We start from the raw sequence: 19,363 nt of genomic DNA, 5'->3' as shown, positions 1-19,363 counted from the left end.
TATTAATAGTTTTAGTAATTATCCTATCTAACTATTTTAATAAAGGGGTAATACTATACTATACTTATATAGTCTATTATAATTATAGGCCTACTTTATAAGGCGCTATATACCCTAGGGTCTTTCCTTAATAGCTTACTATATCTATTACTAGTAGGCTTAAGTAAGTATACCTTTAATAAGTCATTTTTTCTAATTATAAGCTTCTTTATAGTATATCTAATTATAAGGGTCCTTTATCTTATAATAGCGCCTCTATAGTTATTATACTAGCTTTACTATATCCTTATATTCTTAAGTAAATCTAGGGGTTCCCTACTCTAATAGTTTTATCTATAGGGTAAATATATTAATAGCTACCTTAACTACCTTAATAAATACCTAATATTTAAGCTTAATATATATTAGGTTAGCCTACGATAAATCCTAGCTAGTCTAGTATTCTTTAATAAACTCTATAAGTTTTTCATTATTAGTAGTATTCTAGTTTCTCTATCTAAGTAGTTTAGATAGTAGTATATTAATATTAAGCTCTATCTTAATTAGAAAATAATCTAATATATAATCTAGATTATTAGCTCTCTTATATTATATAAGTCTTAAATGTAGACTTAATAATATAAAGGTAAGATTAATAATTAATAACTAGTCTTAGCTTCCTTATATTTCTATTACCTCCTCTATTATTAGCTAGAGCCCTTATTATCTATAATTAAAAGTAGGTCTTCTACTTCTTAATTAATCTAGGTACCTAGTCCTCCCTATATTAAGTAATATATATTTATATTACTAATAATAATATACTTATAAAATAGGTACTTTATAAGGAACTTATAAAGTACTTTAATTATACTACTACCTAGTTAGTTATAGATATTATAGTTAAAGAGATTAGTCTAATCCCTTCCTTAATATATATATTAGACCTTTAGGATTTAATAATCTATTAATACCTATTAGTATAACTATATCTAAGGGTTAGCCTTCTTTAATATAAAAAGGTAGACCCCTAATAGATTTAGTCCTACTAATTTAGGGTATAGTAATTAGAAATTTACTATAGCTAGCTAATATATTATCTTATTTAGATTATTTCTTTATAGCTCTTATATTATAACTATATTAGCTACTAAAATGCTCTTATCCTATAAGAATAATACTATTATATCCTATAACTTTTATTATATTAAAGAAGTTTAAATAATATTATTATTAAATCTTATCTATACTTTCTTACTTATTATTATTATCCTTAGAGGAGGAGCTTTTATTATTAAAGTCCTTATCTTACTATAGGTTATCTATTAGTTAGTAAGGGTTACTTATAATAAAGATTAGAGATAATCTTAGTACCTAGTCTAGGGCTAGCTCTATCTAGGCTAATAGTTTAGTATATTTAAGCTAAAGTATAAGGGACTAAAATTCTAGGCTTAATAGATCTAGGATATTAATCTATTTATTAATAATAGTAAATTTATTAGTAAGTAATATTAGGGGTAATATCTCCTTTCTTACTTTAATTAGTAGTAGTTAAGACTAGAAGTTATTATCTAGTTACTTATCTATTATATCTACTATCTCTACTATCCTCTATTTTTTAGATACTATAAATCTATTAAGAGATTAGTATTACTCTTACTAAGATAAGTAGGTAATATAGCCTAAGTTAGCTACTAGAGTACTATTAGTATACCTTATAGTAGGTATAAGGCTATCCTTTAACTTATTCTTTAAGCCCTTAGGTTAGCCTTATTTTAGTTTAGGTTATATATAGTCTACTAATAATACTCTATTAATAGCCTTTACTACTAGTACCTCTCTCTAAGGTATTTATAGTTTAGTAGTATATAGTACTATTAGGGTATACATAGATATATTTAGACTATTATTTACTACTAAGACTATATATCTTAGTCTATTATAGGATATAGTATTACTACTACTTATAGAATCCTTAAAGTATAGTAGGATATAATACTATACTAGATAGTTAAGTAAGGCCTACCTAGCTATAACGTATTTCACAAGCGAACCGATCACACAAGCGAGCCGATCACCCCAAAACATCATAGTAAATGCGATATTTTACAACTTGATATCTCAACAGCAATGGCTTAATATAAAATTTAATTATATACTACTATTATTTAGGTCATACCGAGCATATTTCTAAAGTTTGAATTAATTTCGAGGTTCATGGAGATTTACTAGTTTAGAGATATATATTTAGCACTCGATTGCATATATTTTTTGGGAACGTAGTAAAATAACTATTTAATCTCGATTTAAGTATGTTTATACCATTTAGTATACTTATGAATGATACCATACTAATAATCTATTAAAATCAACTCATGGTGGTTGAACTAACGAGTTGTAAAGATATCCTATTTATTATGGTGTTTTAGGGTGATCGGTTTGCTTGTGTGATCGGCTCGCTTGTGAAATACGTTAGCTATTACTTCTTACTTTACTAAGTAACTATTACTATAGTTAGTATACTTAATAGTAATATTCTAGCCTTTGGTCGCCTTATACTCCTAAGTTAGGTATTTAGTAGTATAGTAGCTATAGTTAGGGTTATTAGGGTAGTGTTAGGGAATAAGCCAAATTGTATTAATTAATAGAGTGTTCTATGTATAAGAAGGATTCGTTAAAGAGAAAAGGAATAAACAAGGGGAAAAACATGGCAGAATGGAAAGGCGGTCAACGCACAAAGCTTCACGAAGCTTTAGCTGAGTATAACCATAATAGGACTTCGTACGAAGGTCCTATAATAGGTAGTAAGACTATATATACCTAGGTTTTTAGTACTTTTCATATAGTTTTAACTAGCCTTTATAATAGAATTAGACTACTTAAAGAACTTAGTTCTCTTAGATTACTCTTATACTAATCGCTTAATTTACTATAGTTAGGCTTATAAACTTAATTATAATAGATCCTTCCTACTATCTCATTAGTAGGCGTTAGAGCTAGCTTAAGTATAAGATATCTACCTTCTTACCTTAGATATAGCTATTAGCTTATTATAGTTCTAATACTATACTTAATATTATCTTTAAGGAGAGCTTTATCCTTTATATTAGGATACTATAGGCTACTACTCCTTAAGTTATATATTAGATAACTATATCTATTCTGAATGCCTTTACCTAACTAGTATATTTATATAGAAGCTCTACTCTAGTAGTAGTATTAGCTATATACTATTATAATATCTCTTAAGGGTAGTTTCTAGGCTATAATGAAGTATACCCCCTTAGTAAGGGTAGTAGAAATCCTTTATTTTACTATAGCCTTATACTACTATTCTACCTATTTAATAAGCTCCCTTAGGGTCTTTAGCTAGAGCTAGGTATAACTTATACCTAAGACTTTAGTAGTAACCTTACGATCCTCCTAGAGTTTAAGCTCTAGTACTCTTAGAGATAAAGTACTATTACTATAGGTAGAAACTATAGCTACTTAGATAAGTCCTTACTACTATTCCTTAGTATTTAAGAAGCTAGTCTAGTTTACTACTACCTAGGTTATACTAATCGTTATATTTATACTTAATAATATAGTAGTTACTACTTTTTTAATAGTATCTATACGTTCGCTTAAGCGGGTAAAGGCCTAGGAAGTATTATTAGATAGCTTCTCTAAGGTTTAGGCGACCTTTACTATTATAATTATATCGCCTTACTAGGTACTTAGTATATATTAGTAAACCTAGTTAATAAAGCTAGTAATATAGTTATTAGCCTAGATCTCGTATGTTATTCTAATATACTAAAGTACTATCTACGCTACTTAGGCGATCTCATCTGTATTAGTAAGGGTAAGGGGTACTATAGATTATTTTAATTTTCTCCCCCCTAACCCCCTTTTAGGAGGTAGTTTATATATATTTATACCTATAGCAACGATTATAACTATTTTTCCTAATAAAATTAGTACTATACGATAGCGCTCGTCATTACTTAAAATTTAATTAATTTTTTAGAGCTGTAGGGCCCCTAGTTGTCGAGATATCGTAAGAATAAGTTTTTGCTAAGGCTATTAGTAGGTATAACCCTATATTAAGAATTAAAATCACTAACTCCCTCCCCCTAAATAATTAATTGAGTACTTACTTTATTATTCTACCCTATCCCTAACGTACTAATAATATAACTATCTACTAAATTAGGCTAGTTCTAGAACTAGAACTAATTCTTAAGATAGACTAAGCCTATAACCTATGACTATATTAGGGGTATTAACTATCTATCTACTATAATATATTTACCTATAGTAACTATTTATTAGGGAATAAACTAAATTATATTAATTAATAGAGTGTCCTATATATAAGGAGGATTCGTTAAAGAGAAAAGGAATAAATAACGGGGAAAATATAATAAGGGGAAAACATAGTAGAACGGAAAGGCGGTTAACGTATAAGGCTTTATAAAGCTTTAGCTAAGTATAACTATAATAGGACTTCGTATAAAGGTCCTATAATACTATTTCTGAAATTTAACCTGTTAGTAAAGGCTTTATACCCTATCCCTATACTAAGTAGTAATATACTAAGATTTTTCCCTAGCCTAGCTAGAAGCTAGTTTCGTTAAAATTATAGATGTTCTTCAGCCTAATTTTATAATACTATAGCGCTAGCGCTATATCTAGGCGATAGAAAAAATCCTTAGTATAGGGTAATCGCTCTATATTAATTCGCTCTACTTATGATTTTCTAGGTAGTAGGAATATAGTCTTTAGGGTAGTAGCCATTTAGAAATCTATAGGCCTGATTATTCCCTACGTATCATATAGAACTACTTCTCCCTAGTACCTTATTTACTTTATACCCTTAACCTTTACTAGGGTTAGCTAAATATTTATATAATATACTAGATCTATCTAGTATATTAATACCTACTCTTAACGTTTATTAAATCTTATTAGCGCCCTAGCGCATTAACCGAGATATACGACTATAAACACGTCGTATGAGTAGCTAGTAATCAACCCTAAATTCCTATGCGATTATTACTATTTTAGGGCCTTCTACAATTATGCATAGTAGGCTTATAAGGCTTCCTAGATGAACTCCTCGCTTTCGTTAGATTTTTTATCTATTTTAGTAGTAGGTAATAGTAGGGAGAAGTTAGTAGGTAGAAGAAAAATTATTATTAAACTAAAATTTCATTAGGCTAGGGGGGACCTATAATCGCGTAGCGTCGGACCCCTAACGCTATAAGATTATATATATTTAAACTACGAAATATAATAAATCTTTTAAATCTTATAAATAGGTTAGAGTTGTAAAATATTCTATTCACTATATAGTGTTTTGGGCTAACCTACTTACTCACCTAGGAATAACGTTATTATTATTTACCTAATAATAGGTGTGTCTACCTAGAAAGTAGTTATTTACTTAGTATACAGCGCTTCTTTAACTACTTGTAATATTTACTAAAATCGTGAGGGGTAACTAAACTACATAGATAAAATTGAAGACCTACTACTATAGCGTAGACTTTATTAAGAATATATACGGAAAAGTTGATTACAACTTTTTCTACGCTATAGTAGTAAGTAGTATCTCTCTAACTTAATCTATAAGCGAATCTACTATGCCCCCTATTCGTAATTGAAATTCCTAACATTCTATCTATTAGGAGGGTAGGATCTAGCCTTCTAGAATAGCGAAATTCTAACTATTCTCTATATTAGGCGCGTATTTGAGATTCTACGCTCTACCCTCTAACGTCGAATAGATAGCTAACCATTTTATAAGGATATATACGCAAATAAATCATAAATTAACTCTTAAAGAGGAGTAGTCGCTCTTGTAATAGACTCTATCTATAGATTAACGCGGATCTACCCCTAGATCATTAATACTTATAGATATAGCTAGGATTCTATTATCAATTGATAGTATGTCCTATGCACGAGAAGGATTCATTGAGGAAAGAAAGGAAAAAGAGGAAAACATAGGTAGGAAAATATGGTAGAACGAAAGGCGGTCAGTAGCCACTAAGCGTATAGCAATATCCGGACTTCGTAGTAGTCATTTATCGCCTAAGTTTGATCGACTATACTTTAAAAACGACATTATTTTAATCTATATATGTTACATATCATTCCTAGGTCACATTATGCGTACCGTTGGGCCAAAAAGACCACTATGTCAGCCATCAAGGCTGACATGCCTAGGACCAATATATATAGTAGCGCACATAATTGCGAACTCCTTACAACATACCTCTACATTCGTCGTATCTATAATAGCCTTTAGATATAGGTCATTTTGTCGCCCTAAAGCGCGTGTACAAGGGGATAATTAGGCTAAAGCGCAACGTGATTTTAATTATATCGATAAGCTTAACTTTAAAGTATTTCTGTAGGCTCGCATAGAAGTATTTAAAGTACTAACTATCAAAAACTTTCGAAGTAGCTATTTCGGTCCTATTTAATCTAGACAAGGCTAGTTTAAAGCTTATTATCCAAATCTAGGCACCTACACCCCTAGGCAGTCGACGAAGTAGTCAATTGAGCGTATAGAGCACTAAAACGCTAGCAAACCCTGAAGGATTAGATCGCTAAGCTCTATCAATTAAAAACTTAATTATTCGTTAATAGTAAAACGGACTAAGTCCCATGGAGAGACAAATCGACTAGGTTATCAAAGCGACCTAGTTTTCGATAAACAGTATAGCAATAATTCGCTAGCAACTTAATGGCTATTAGGTTACGAATATGGCAAGCTACATCGGGCAAATGAACGCTACTACTACTACTACTACTACTACTACTACTACTACTACTACCAGGTTACGAATAAGAGACAAACGAAAAAGCGCTAGAAATCTATAAGGCCAGTTGCTTAATTTTAGGAATTCGATAGTTATAGGGGTAAGGAGGCATTCAATAGTCTAAACTGGGCTAATAAAGTCCATCATGTGAACCCCCCCCCCCCCCCCCCCCCCCGGGCGACCTCGCTTCGTCTGCCTCGTAGCCAATCAGACGCGCCCCCCACGGTGGAATGTAACCTGGGTAGGCATCACAGAACGCGCTGCCCTATTAGATCCAATAGGCAGAATTCCGAAATTGATGGCGTTGGTAGTCATGAATCGATTCAAAATAGTTGTCATTGGTTCCCTGGCCCACTCGCCTACGGATTGCGTTAACCACTTAAACTCAATGACCTTAATTTAATCAGTGGTAACAAAGAAGAGGGCTGGCTGCTAGTAAGAGGATGCGGAGAATGATTCTCAACATAAATTAGGGGACGACTTAGAAGTTGAGCTTTCCTACGTAAGTAGTAGCCTAGGACAAGTAAGCATAGCGAAAAAGTCATCAAAGGGGAAGGTCTAATATTCCAGACAATAGCGTGGTTTGTAGTATCTTTAAACCCATTAAAACCAATGGCACATTAACCTTAAGTATTCATGGAGTAGGCAAATTCGAACATGCCAAGTGGGAGCCTACTAGACGCATAGAGGATACCTAGGAAGTCTATTGTGATTCAAGGTGATATCTGTCACTAGGGCTGAAGCACTGGTCGAGAATCACAGAAAACTCCCCTTGGTGAACCGAGAGGTGTAGCCACTGGCCTTATTCACCATCTCTCGCCGCTGGGCGGTGGATACTCGGGATGCGACAGCCATATCCTTCTCCCGATCGAAGGCCCGCATGCTGGGGTCATCGTCCTCTTCCTTGCGAGCTTGTGCGGCGCTGCTGTCCAACCGAGAGCCTTTGCCGGTCATGTCCTGGAAACAAGAGTTAGACCCCACATCGCTCATAGGAAGGGTGAGGGCTTACCTTGTACTTCTTGATCTTCTCCTCCATCGACTGGGAAGCCTTGGACGGCGCGGGTTGTCGGTCTGCTGGCGCCGCAGCCACGCCCATCACCTCATTCTGGAGTCGCTTCATGCGTTCCTCCGGATTCTCCACCCATGAAGCGTCGACGGCCTGCGAGCCACCGCTCCGAGCCGATCGGCCGGTTTGAAATTTCCGATTGCGCAACTGGGTTGGATCGATTTTGGTCGCCCAATCGCTCTTCTCTGGCGGATGCAGCATCCACTGGTCCCTCTGCTCTGTTTCCTTTTGGTCGGGTTTGACGGTCGACGAGTCTGGCTGATGGTGTTGCTCCACGGGAGCGAGGTCGCCCTCTGGCGGGGGCAGGCCTGGGCCGAAGTCGTCGTCGCTGTCGCTGTCGCTTGCGCTCGCCGACACATTGCTTGAACGGGATGGAGGAGGCAAGGATGGGCCAAGGACCCGTCGCTTGGGACTTGGAGAGCTCTGGTCGTCGAGCTTGTGTTTTTGAGGCATGTTTGTCAAGAGGTTGAGTACACCAAGCCAGTTCCTTGGTTACCGTATCAAGATGAGCCCGATGTCACTCATCTACACCGCTTTGTCCACATCTGTTCCTTCTTCCCTTCTTTCTTTCTTTTCTGTCTCGCTCGCTCACTCACTCACTACTCTCCCACAACCATGATGACTACGATGATGATGATAATCCGGTTGACTGGTTGACTAGTTGACTCCCTCCTTCCCGATCTTCATTAAGCATGATCGTCGACTCCGTCTGAACATGGGCCATCCCGACAAGTCCCGCCCGCCACCCTCAGAGATCCCCTCGGATGGATCACCACCTCCCTGTAGGTGTCAACCCGATGCCTCGGGCGATCGACATTCCTCCTCGAATCTAGCTACCGCCTGGCCTGGCCTCCACGGGCCGGAATGCCCATCCCACCCCCCCGAGGCCCGGGCACGCCCCCGCCGGTTTGTCGCCCAGCCGATCGAAGTATCGTCACGAAGCTCCAAGGCCCAACAGTTGGCAGTGTCCAATATAACAGACCAGGACAGAGCCCAGGCAAGACAGACTGGACCTCATCCACCCCGGAAATTCCTGCCAGAACCAATCGAAACAACCAAGTCAAGCAACCGACGAGTCGAGTCGCAGCAAGACAAAGAGCCGGCATCCACCACGCCTGTCCAGAGTGGTCCGCGGAGGTTTAAACCCGAGGTCATTGAGACAGACACTCGCTCCGTGAGAAGGAGCACATCTCTCCCACAACCTCGCCGCCGGGACCACGACCTACCCGAATCCAAGTTCTCTTATGCAAATCTTCTAAATCGCCAGGAGGCTCGCCGCCATTCATTCCGGGTTCCAGATCTTCCCTCCATTCCTTCAAATAGCAGCGAGGACTCCGATGATTCGGAATCGCCGTCACTGGCGACATCTTCGTCTCAACTGTCTCATAAAGACCCGCGAAAACAGCAGAATGAAAAGCGCCTTCGGGAGAGTTGCGACGATGCCTTTTCAGAATACTTACTCTCGCTGGCTGCCCTCACGGCAGAGAAGCAACTCAGAGATCAGGCGCTGGCGGCTTTCCCCAACGAACAAGTCCATCAACCGGTCGATCACTTTGCAATTGATGAAGAGGACAGAGATTTAGACCGCAATGTCCGCCCAGAACAGATCAAATCACGGCGCCAGTCTTCTGCTGACCTTTCCTGGGAACTGGAGTACATGCGCCAGCACAAGGAAGAGGCGGAAATGCGCTTCCGAGCCATGGTTGCGTCTCGACATGCAGATCCGAAGTCAAAGGCCCTCCCCACGCATCCGGGGGCTCTTTTGGATGATCGATCAGAACAGCAGAAGCAGACTGCAAGTCCGCCGATGCTCGGAGATGACGTTGTGATCCCCCAAAGCCTGTCTCCAGTGGGAACCCTATGCGAAAACACCAACGGGGAGAAGAATGCGTCCGACTCACCGCAGGATCCGTGTGCACATTGTGGCGGATTGTGGTGCGCTGCAACGCTCGCAGAGAATGGAGGTGCTACCGGCCTGTGGATGGGCACCTGCCGCCGCGGGAGCCGTGATGTGAGTGACGTGCATGAGATCAGGCGTGGTGTCATGACGCCCGCTGCTCCGAGCCGTAGCCTACAGAGTCATCAGGATTGGCCTAGCTCGAGTTCACCAGAACATTGCGGTCTTCAGGAGAGGGTTAGTCTCAGCCCTCGAAAATCCACACTGGATGAATTCCATGACGGGTTTGTGACCCAAATCTACAACTACCTTTCTCTCGGGTACCCGTGTCTAGCTCGGTACTACGACCGCGAACTAAGCCGGATCTCGGGCATCTCGGTCGAGCATCTGCGCCAGGATGATTTACAGACGGATGCGAAGGGTTATGTGGTCGCTTCGACAAGCGCTAGCCAACTCTCCTGCATGCGATGGAAGGCCCTGCGCCTCTATATACACGAGTGGGCTCGGCAACAGCCCAGCATGGAAGATGAGACCAATGTGGAGGCCTGGGGAATGCGGGAACGCCGGGGCAGTTGGGCTCTTTGAAGAATTTTGATCTAACCAAGTCTATATTATCTATAATCCATGAATGAATGATGTCTTTGAAAACCATTTCCGGGCCTGGGGGACAGGCACAAGCAGTAGTGACTCCTCGAGCTCCAGGCCGAATTAATCCAATAATCGCCCAATTTTAGCTAGAGAAAGCAGACAGTCAGATAGGAATTACTTGATACCAGAGGCACCTGGCTCGAGCAATGGGGACTGAGGGAGTTCCAGCCACGCATGGTTTCAATCGGCCGGACGGGAAGGAAGATTTTGGAGATGGCGGGAAGCCTTACGTCCCTATACAAAGGGGTTCGATTAATGGCTGTGATCTTCCCAGGACTGACCTCGGATACTTCCTCTCCGCGCCCTCTCGTGGACAATCCCAGGGAAAATTTTCTGTTCCGGTGTGCCATCTGCCCCAGCAATAGAGGCCCCCATGGCACCACTGTTGCTCACTGGCGACGAAAATTCACCAGTCGCGACGTGAGGGGATCGGCCGTTTTGCGTCGATGCCGGGGGCGAGGACAATTTGTAGGTTGAAGCCTGCGACTCTATACCAAAAGAAGAGACTGGGCCCTCTGGAGCAGGATCATGGGAGATGGACACTTGCCCCGGTTCTGAAGGTGGAAATGGAAGGTGAGCTCTAGCCGCAGCGAAAGACCGGACTGATCTATACATACCGTGCACCGAGGTCTGTTTGGCACTCTGCAATGAGCTAGGGGCCATCCCGTTGCATTCGTCCGTGAGATTGCCATCCGCATATCGATCAATCCTGGGGAAGTCAGCCCTGATCACCTTGACCAAACCAGTGAGACTACTCACAAGCCTCGTTCTCCAACCAAAGTCTCCTGCCTAAATGCCTCGCGAATATCTGGCACGTTGCTCTTTGCCACGTTGTTGCCAGCCACCCCAGGCAGGGCGCACCTCGAGCCCAGCCATCGCCGTTTCAAGGAAAGCTCGAATCCACTCTGGTCCACGGAATGCTTGGCCAGCTCACACATATCCACAGCGCTGAACTTGTAGATCTGGGCCGCCACCGAATATTCCTCTATTAGAGGCTCTTTGGTAAACGCAAACTGCAGCGGGTCGTCTGTGGACAGGGATACGTTGAGCCCGCGCTTAAAGAAGCTGGCAAAGGGATTTTTGTCATACGTGAGGAAGAGCGCATTGTTACTCAGTGGCGACATGGCGATACCAATCTGATCCAGGTAATAGAGATATTGCAACAGAGGCACCTTGCGCAGCAGAATCCCATGACTGATGCTGTGGCAGCAAAGGAAGGCCACAGCCAGGTGGTCCGGGTCACCTGCTTCACCACAATGCGGGCGGAGGACAAACGTGTTGAATCCCCGGCGTTTGCGCCAATTGTTGAGGGAGGCGATGTTGGCAAACATGAAATAGATCCAGTAGCTGTACGGGGGGTTCTGCTTGGTATCCCATTCACGAGGAATGGGATACTTCCGGTAAAGCCGACGCTCCGCCTTGCTTTCATCATCCACACTGTCAAACCCTACCACGCGCTGCAGGAAGATATGAAGTTTGGGATGACTGGATGGATCTCGGGTCACTTCGAACAGCGGCTGGAACACATTGGTAATCACCTGCTCAAAGTTTTCCATCATGCCGCTTGATTTATACACATCGTAGAGGCGCGGCACCTGAATGAGCCAGCGGACATTGGGCGAGAACAGCTTGTTGTCCACGACCCACGCCGCCAGCTTGTCCCATTCCTGGATCGATCGCCCGTAGATCGAAATGCGCCACTCGACCATCTGATACTTGCTGGACTCTAGATCCGAGATGACTTCTTTGGTAATTTCGGCGAGATAGCGGCCCTTGATGTAGTTGTCCGTTTTGAGAAAAATTTCGCGCAGCCGGGATTCCCCCACGGGGTTATATTTGAGGTTAAACTTGTCGAATCGATGGAAGGAGTCGGTGTGCGCCTATCAACCCTTATTAGCGATTCGAAGTGTGCGAGAAGAGAAAAGAAAAACACACATGCATATCCAGTGTGTCGATACTTAGATCATAGGCTGTCAGATTGATACTTTCAAAGACCTCTCGCAAGGTCAAATGTTTCCCGTCTCGGAAGAGAACCACTTCATCAGGGGATTTTCGCATTTTGCTTTTAATAAAGCGCAGCAAGTGCTTCTGGTTCATGCATGCAGAGTGGTGAACGTGTGTGTCCACCTTGCGCACGTTGTAAAAGTCCCGATGAGGCACTTTCTTGCTGTCGGCAATCTCCTGATATTCGTTCAACAGGGCATACAACTGAAACTTGCCCTCTAGGTACGACAGACGTTTGAAGGCGAAGCTCTTGACCGGTCCATCGGTCGAGACGTCGACCACGGAATCCAGATCCATATAGAAATCACGCAAGGATGGGATCTGGACGATCGGTTGGTCCTGATCCGCAGCTGATGAGGACTCGTAAACCTGATAGACGCTGTTGCCATCCAGTCGGTAGACACAAGGGGATTCGCCGGGTAGGGGCATCAGTTCGGCCATGTCAAAATCTTCCCCAATGTCTTGACCCATCTTTCTCTTCTTCCCCGTCCAATCTGACGGGGCCCCGACACTGCCTGGCTGGTATTCCTTTCCAACATCCCAAGCTGGTTCGGGAGGCGGAGGGTATATCTCCCACTCGGACTGATTCCGAGGATCGTCCCCCGGTATCTGCAGCGAGAAATCCATGTACTTGGATCGCCGGTCCAGGAGACCCTTGATCTTGCGATAGATGGCCGCCAGCTCCGTTGTCACCGCGTAGCCCGCTGAATCGGTGCCCTGGGAAATGCCCAGCCCTATGTTGGCACTCGGGAGGCCCTCTGTGGTCCCTAGGGACGGAGCGTCGGTTGGAGTAAGGTAGTTTTTCGCAATAGGGCTGCATTCGACTTGGTGAGAGGGCCGATCTGTACCCACGGGTCGCAGAGGCAGCGAATCGGCCTCGACTAGCATTGCCTTATCGGTCCGGGAGCTAGGATCGGTGGCGCTCGCGGGCAGTTCCTCGCCATGAAAATCGCTCGAGCGGCCGGCGGGGACAGGGCTTGGAGGCACGGTGTTGTCGCGGGATGCCAGCTGGTGGTGCTGGTAGAAAAGCTTTGCCTCGGCGTGGCTCAGCGATTTCTCGTAGGCGTAGTCGTAGGTGGCCGTCTTCTGCTGCTGGTCTCTGGGCAGCAGCGGCGGCGGCGGGAGGGAGTCATCTTCATGGTTACTTGTGACATTGGGATACGGGCCGACGGCATCAGACCCCATGATCGAGTGAATGGGGAGGGAGGAAGGGAGAGAATCGTGCGAGGAAAGCTAGGTAAATGGTTGGTGGTTGGGTTGGTGGGGGGAGAAGAGAAAAGAGAGATCTCCGGGTGGGTCAGTCAGTGATGCTCAGCTCAGCTCAGCCAGCTCCTTCCGCCACTTGTTGTTGCTGGCTCCTCCTCGTCCTCATCCTTGGCTTTCCCTCATCACCACCACCATCATCATATCCCCCAACCAATCCCAGGCTGTACCTAACAGCTCCATAACCTCGCTCGCTCTTCACGGACAGTGCATGCGTCGTGAGACACTGCCGTTCTTCCCCCCCCACGTGGACCAACTCGTGTGCGGCCATTGATTGCTGTCCCCCCTCCCTTCCACCCCGGAAGCCATGACATCCCTCAACCTCTCGGCCAATGGGCCCTCCATATCCAAAAGCTACCAGACAGTGGTGAATGGTCAACCCCCTGCCGGCAGTGCGGCCTCCCCGACCTATGCCCAATGGGCGGTCTTCTCGGTTTCGACCCCGCTAGTCAATACGTTCCAGCAAGATGCGGGAAACAAGGAGAGTGTCCTCAAAGTCCAAACAACCGGCGGTGAGTCACCACGAGATCTCTGTGGGCAGCACCTAGACTAACCAACCACGCCGCAGATGGCGAATTGGCCGATTTGATTGAGGAGTTCTCGGAGGGACGAGTCCAATTCGCCTACGTGAAGGTGACCGACCCGAACACTGGGCTGCCGAAGAATGTGCTCATTGCCTGGTGCGGAGAAGGCGTGCCGGAACGCACCAAGGGATACTTCACCAGCCACCTGGCTGCCGTGTCTAAATTCCTACACGTGAGGGATCCCCTTTTCCTGACGAGGAGCCGATACTAACACAAACCCGGGCTCAGGGTTATCACGTGCAAATCACAGCCCGCGCAGACGGAGACTTGTCTCCGGAGGGCATCGTTCAAAGAGTGGCAGACTCCTCTGGCTCCAAGTACTCTGGGGCGGAGCCTTCTGCCCCCGCCCCGGATCCCCGCCCTCCGGTTGCGAGCAAACCCGTATTCACTCCGACCAGGACGGGTGGACTCGCACCTCTGCCTGTATCGGCTGCTCCCAAGCATCCAACCGCTCGGAGAGGAGTGGATGATGATGGCTGGGGCCCAGATGCGCCTCCGGTGACTCGTACCCAGCTAGAAAAGGTTCAACCTGCGTACAAACCAACGAAAGTAAATCTGCAAGAGCTCAAAGCGGAAAATACCTCTCCGGCCTACCGGCAATCGCCCACTACGGCTGCTGAAGAACACGGCAATGTTGTCAGGGGTGGATATCAGCCCGTGGGTAAGGTGGACATTGCTGCAATCCGAAATCAAGCCGTCCATTCAGGTGACATGAAAGACGATCGCCCCGCGCCTGTCAAAGGTGCGTATGAACCTGTGGGCAAGGTCGACATCGCGGCTATTCGAGCCCGGGCACAGAAACCAGAAGATGCGGGCGCTGCGAGCGTAGCACCGAGCGCTGGAATGCGTGATCAGCCTCCAACCATTACCACCTTGCCTGAACGCCCTGCGGCCTCCGACCCGGCCGAGCGTCTGACGAGCCTGCCAAAGCCCAAGGTGGCGAACAAGTTCGGCGGGGGCCCAGCCTTTGCGGGGACCAAACCGCCTCTCCCGAGTGCGACAGGTCCGAAACCATCGAATGTGCAGATCGGGAGTGCCAGCAGGACGTTCGCTGATGAGGGTGGAAAGACGCCTGCTCAATTGTGGGCGGAACGGAAGGCTCGCGAACGCGGTGAAGCCCCGTCGCCGACTGTCGCGGAGCCTGCATCGATCTCAAGCCAGACCAGCGGCTCGGGTGCTGGCTGGAAGAGCTCCTACACCGGGAAAACATGGGCTCCAGTGCAGATTGCGTCTGCGACAGCCGTGGGCCAGGCAGATGTTGTGGCTAACGAACCTTCCGAAACAGAAGCCTCGGCACCCAGCGTCCGTGATATTCAAAGCCAGTTTGCCCATAGCGATGTGGAGCAGCCTGAACCTCGTGCAATTCCTATTCCCGGACTTCCTACTGCTCCGACTGAGCCTGAGGTTGGACATTATGCTCAGCAGCCAGTCCCTAGCCCGCCACCACAGCCACGTTCACCCACACCCCCGACTCCACCAGTTCGGGAGAGTTCGCCTATTCGTGTTGCCATGCCTGTTGGCCGGGGCGACGTCACGGATGCTCATGAGGAGCAGCACTCTCCGCCTCCCGCAATGCCCATTGAAAGTCTTCAGGAGGCTGTCCCAGACGAGAGAGACCTTGAGGAGAGCCCCCACGACCTTGGCCGTGCGGCCGCGGAGACCACCGCTGCCGAGGTGCAGCCACAGGGCGGAATCCAGGCGAAGGTGCAGTACGACTATGAGAAATCGGAGGACAACGAGATTGACCTCCGGGAAGGAGAGTATGTAACGGATATCGAGATGGTGGACAAGGATTGGTGGCTAGGCGTCAATGAGCGTGGTGAGCGCGGACTCTTCCCCGGAAACTACGTTGAAGTGGAAGACCACGTCGACACGGCCGGCTATGAAGCCGCGCCTGAGCCTGAGCCTGAGCCTGAGCCTGAGCCTGAGCCGGAGGTTGCTGCTGCTGCTGCCCCGGCGGTCGGCTCCCAGGGTCCTATCGCTACGGCGCTTTACGACTACGAGGCTGCCGAGGACAACGAACTTAGCTTCCCCGAAGGAGCAAAGATTGAGAACGTGGTAAGTATTTCCCCTCTGCTTGGAGTGTGTTCCGGCTAAATCGGTGCCTTAGGAATTCCCGGACGATGACTGGTGGCTTGGGGTATATCATGGGGCGCAGGGGCTGTTCCCGGCCAACTACGTGCAGCTGGATCAGTGAGAATAATGTACTGTACATGCCATTTCTTGAATGCTATCTCGTACTCTCAACACTATAGACACACCGTAGTCGTAACTAGTCGACGTCACCTGCTGATTAGGTCAGCGTCGTCACGTGCCCACCCACCGGCGTCGATCCAGATCCTGCCGAGTAACTTGCACGCGCCCCTTCGCGTCTTGCTCGACTGTGCCCCCTTAGACCCCATTGACTCTCATCATGGCTTCACTGGGCGAGGACTTGCTGGTGACTGTCAACAAGTTGCAGGACTTGGTCTTCAACACCATCGGCAATGACTCCCTCGACCTGCCCCAGATCGTGCGTGTCTCCCCCATCCCGTCCTTCTGCATCTCCTAACTCGGCTCGCAGGTTGTTGTGGGTTCCCAGTCATCCGGCAAGTCGTCGGTGCTGGAGAATATCGTCGGTCGGGATTTCTTACCCCGGGTAGCGGCATCGTCACCCGGCGGCCGTTGATCCTGCAGCTCATCAACATCCCTAGTGAACGCCACGATAAGCCCGAGCAGGATGAGATTCATATCCCACATACGGCTGCCAGTGTCGCCGGTCAACACGAGTGGGCGGAGTTCCACCACCTTCCGGGTCGCAAGTTCGATGATTTCGGCCTGGTGAAGCAAGAAATTGAAGCCGAGACCGCGAGAATTGCTGGAAGCAACAAGGGCATCAACCGACAGCCGATCAACTTGAAGATCTTCTCACCCCATGTGCTCAACTTGACTTTGGTGGATTTGCCCGGCTTAACAAAAGTGCCAATTGGCGACCAACCGTCCGATATTGAGAAACAGACTCGCACTTTGATCCTGGAGTACATTGCGAAACCGAACAGCATCATTTTGGCGGTCTCTCCGGCTAATGTCGACCTGGTCAACTCGGAAGCGCTGAAGCTCGCCCGCCAAGTGGATCCCATGGGGCGGAGGACAATCGGCGTCTTGTCAAAGCTGGATCTAATGGACCATGGGACCAATGCTATGGATATCCTCTCTGGGCGAGTGTATCCCCTGAAGTTAGGGTTCATTGGTGTCGTAAACCGTTCACAGCAGGACATTCAGTCGGGCAAGTCTCTCTCTGAGGCGCTGCGAGCCGAGGCCGACTTTTTTCGTCACCACCCAGCGTATCGAAACATGGCCAATCGATGCGGAACACAGTTTTTGGCCAAAACATTGAATACCACTCTCATGTCGCACATTCGGGATCGGTTACCGGACATAAAAGCTCGGCTCAATACTCTGATGGGTCAAACGCAACAGGAACTGGCCAGCTATGGGAACAAGCAATTTAGCGGCAAGGAACACCGAGGATCCTTGATCCTTCAATTGATGACCCGATTCGCCTCCTCTTTCATCTCGTCGATCGATGGAACGTCTTCGGAAATATCGACAAAGGAGCTCTGTGGTGGGGCTCGGATCTACTACATCTTCAACTCGGTCTTTGGAAACTCACTGGAAATGATTGATCCCACCCACAACTTGACTGTGTCGGACATCAGGACGGCAATCCGCAACTCGACCGGTCCTCGTCCCAGTCTGTTTGTCCCGGAATTGGCATTTGATCTATTGGTGAAGCCGCAGATCAAGCTGCTGGAGTCTCCCAGTCAACGATGCGTGGAACTGGTCTACGAGGAGCTCATCAAGATCTGCCACACATGTGGCTCACAAGAGCTGATGCGGTTCCCTCGCCTTCAGGGGAAACTCATCGAGGTGGTTTCCGATCTTCTCCGTGAACGCTTGGGGCCGTGCTCGGGTTACGTAGAATCTGTGATCTCGATCCAAAGAGCCTACATCAACACCAACCATCCTAACTTCTTGGGTGCTGCCGCTGCCATGTCTTCCATCATTCAGACCCGGCAAGAAGAGGAGAGAAAGGCTGTCATGGCAGAAGAGAAGAGAAAGCGGGAAAAGCGAAGAGTCAAGGAACTCGGTGCCGCTAACGGGACTGCCGCCGAAGGGCATGATGAGGAGCCGCAAAACTTGCCTATTCGGGGCCAGTCCACGAAAGCCCGAAGCATGTCGCCGAACGTGGGCCGTGGAGAGAATGGCATTGCGGCAACCTTGAATGGTGCGCAAAATACAGCTGCCCTTGGTTCTAATACCGCACGAGATTCTTTCTTGAATTACTTCTTCGGCAAGGAAGGCGGATCGTCTCTGAACCTGGCCTCGCCGCCGCAGGCCGGCACGCACTCAAGGCGGCAAGCCGGCCATGCGAGCGAGTCTAGCATTGGCCAGAGTATCCGTCAGGCTGAAATGCGGTCTCCAGTTATGCCATCCGAGGAATATGCTGCTCCAACCGAGTACGGTGGCGGTGAGGTGTCTATGTTTGTAAGTTTTCTTTGCACTAGTTTTCGTTTTCCGTGCTCTCGCTGACTTTTCATGCCTACAGCCCCATGACAATGCTGAGCCTGCCCTTACCGACCGGGAGGTGCTTGAAACAGAGTTGATTCGCCGTCTGATTTCGTCGTATTTCGGCATTGTACGGGAGACCATCGCTGACCAGGTTCCCAAAGCCATTATGCATCTCTTGGTCAACTATTGCAAAGACGTCGTACAGAATAGGCTCGTGAGCGAACTCTATAAAGAGGATCTTTTCGGCGATCTGCTTTACGAAGACGACGGCATCAAGGCCGAGCGCGAGAAGTGTGAGCGGCTTCTCGAAACCTACAAAGAGGCCGCGAAGATCGTGGGCGAAGTGCTATAGATACGACCCTCCACGGTGTTCCTTTTTTTAGGGTATGTATGATTTGAAGTGTGTGATCATCATGATTACGCTTCATGTTCTCTCGAATGGGATGTTTCTTTTCGCAGATGTGTCTTTGTAAATTATGGACAGTGCCCATCGATATATCTATCTTTTTGCAGGCTCTTTCGATCTGGATTGCTTCTCTTCTCACCTGTTCTCTCC

General features: G+C 46.3%; 4 protein-coding genes across 4 annotated transcripts; 2 read left to right on the top strand and 2 right to left on the bottom strand.

The window, feature by feature from the left end:
* Window positions 1–7,550: 7,550 nt before the first annotated feature.
* PFLUO_LOCUS4219 (uncharacterized protein) lies at window positions 7,551–8,313 on the bottom strand (the record flags this gene model as incomplete). The annotated part of the gene is made up of 2 exons (XM_073781547.1): window positions 7,551–7,751; window positions 7,804–8,313. The coding sequence occupies 2 exons, from the start codon at window positions 8,311–8,313 to the stop codon at window positions 7,551–7,553; spliced, it is 711 nt and encodes a 236-aa protein (XP_073638291.1).
* Window positions 8,314–8,575: 262 nt separating this feature from the next.
* Window positions 8,576–10,342, top strand: PFLUO_LOCUS4218 (uncharacterized protein; the record flags this gene model as incomplete). Its single annotated transcript, XM_073781546.1, has 1 exon — window positions 8,576–10,342. The coding sequence occupies one exon, from the start codon at window positions 8,576–8,578 to the stop codon at window positions 10,340–10,342; it is 1,767 nt and encodes a 588-aa protein (XP_073638290.1).
* A 315-nt stretch (window positions 10,343–10,657) lies between these two features.
* On the bottom strand, window positions 10,658–13,594 carry PFLUO_LOCUS4217 (AMP deaminase; the record flags this gene model as incomplete). The annotated part of the gene is made up of 4 exons (XM_073781545.1): window positions 10,658–10,959; window positions 11,023–11,114; window positions 11,165–12,285; window positions 12,341–13,594. The coding sequence occupies 4 exons, from the start codon at window positions 13,592–13,594 to the stop codon at window positions 10,658–10,660; spliced, it is 2,769 nt and encodes a 922-aa protein (XP_073638289.1).
* Window positions 13,595–13,979: 385 nt separating this feature from the next.
* On the top strand, window positions 13,980–19,159 carry PFLUO_LOCUS4216 (Dynamin- GTPase protein; the record flags this gene model as incomplete). Its single annotated transcript, XM_073781543.1, has 6 exons — window positions 13,980–14,184; window positions 14,241–14,428; window positions 14,485–16,314; window positions 16,652–16,772; window positions 16,820–18,783; window positions 18,845–19,159. 6 exons carry the CDS (start codon window positions 13,980–13,982, stop codon window positions 19,157–19,159), a joined length of 4,623 nt encoding a protein of 1,540 aa, XP_073638288.1.
* Window positions 19,160–19,363: the final 204 nt, after the last annotated feature.

Source organism: Penicillium psychrofluorescens (genome assembly GCF_964197705.1).
Source record: "Penicillium psychrofluorescens genome assembly, chromosome: 3".
NCBI lineage: Eukaryota > Fungi > Ascomycota > Eurotiomycetes > Eurotiales > Aspergillaceae > Penicillium > Penicillium psychrofluorescens.
This window is presented reverse-complemented; position numbering and strand designations above follow the sequence as displayed.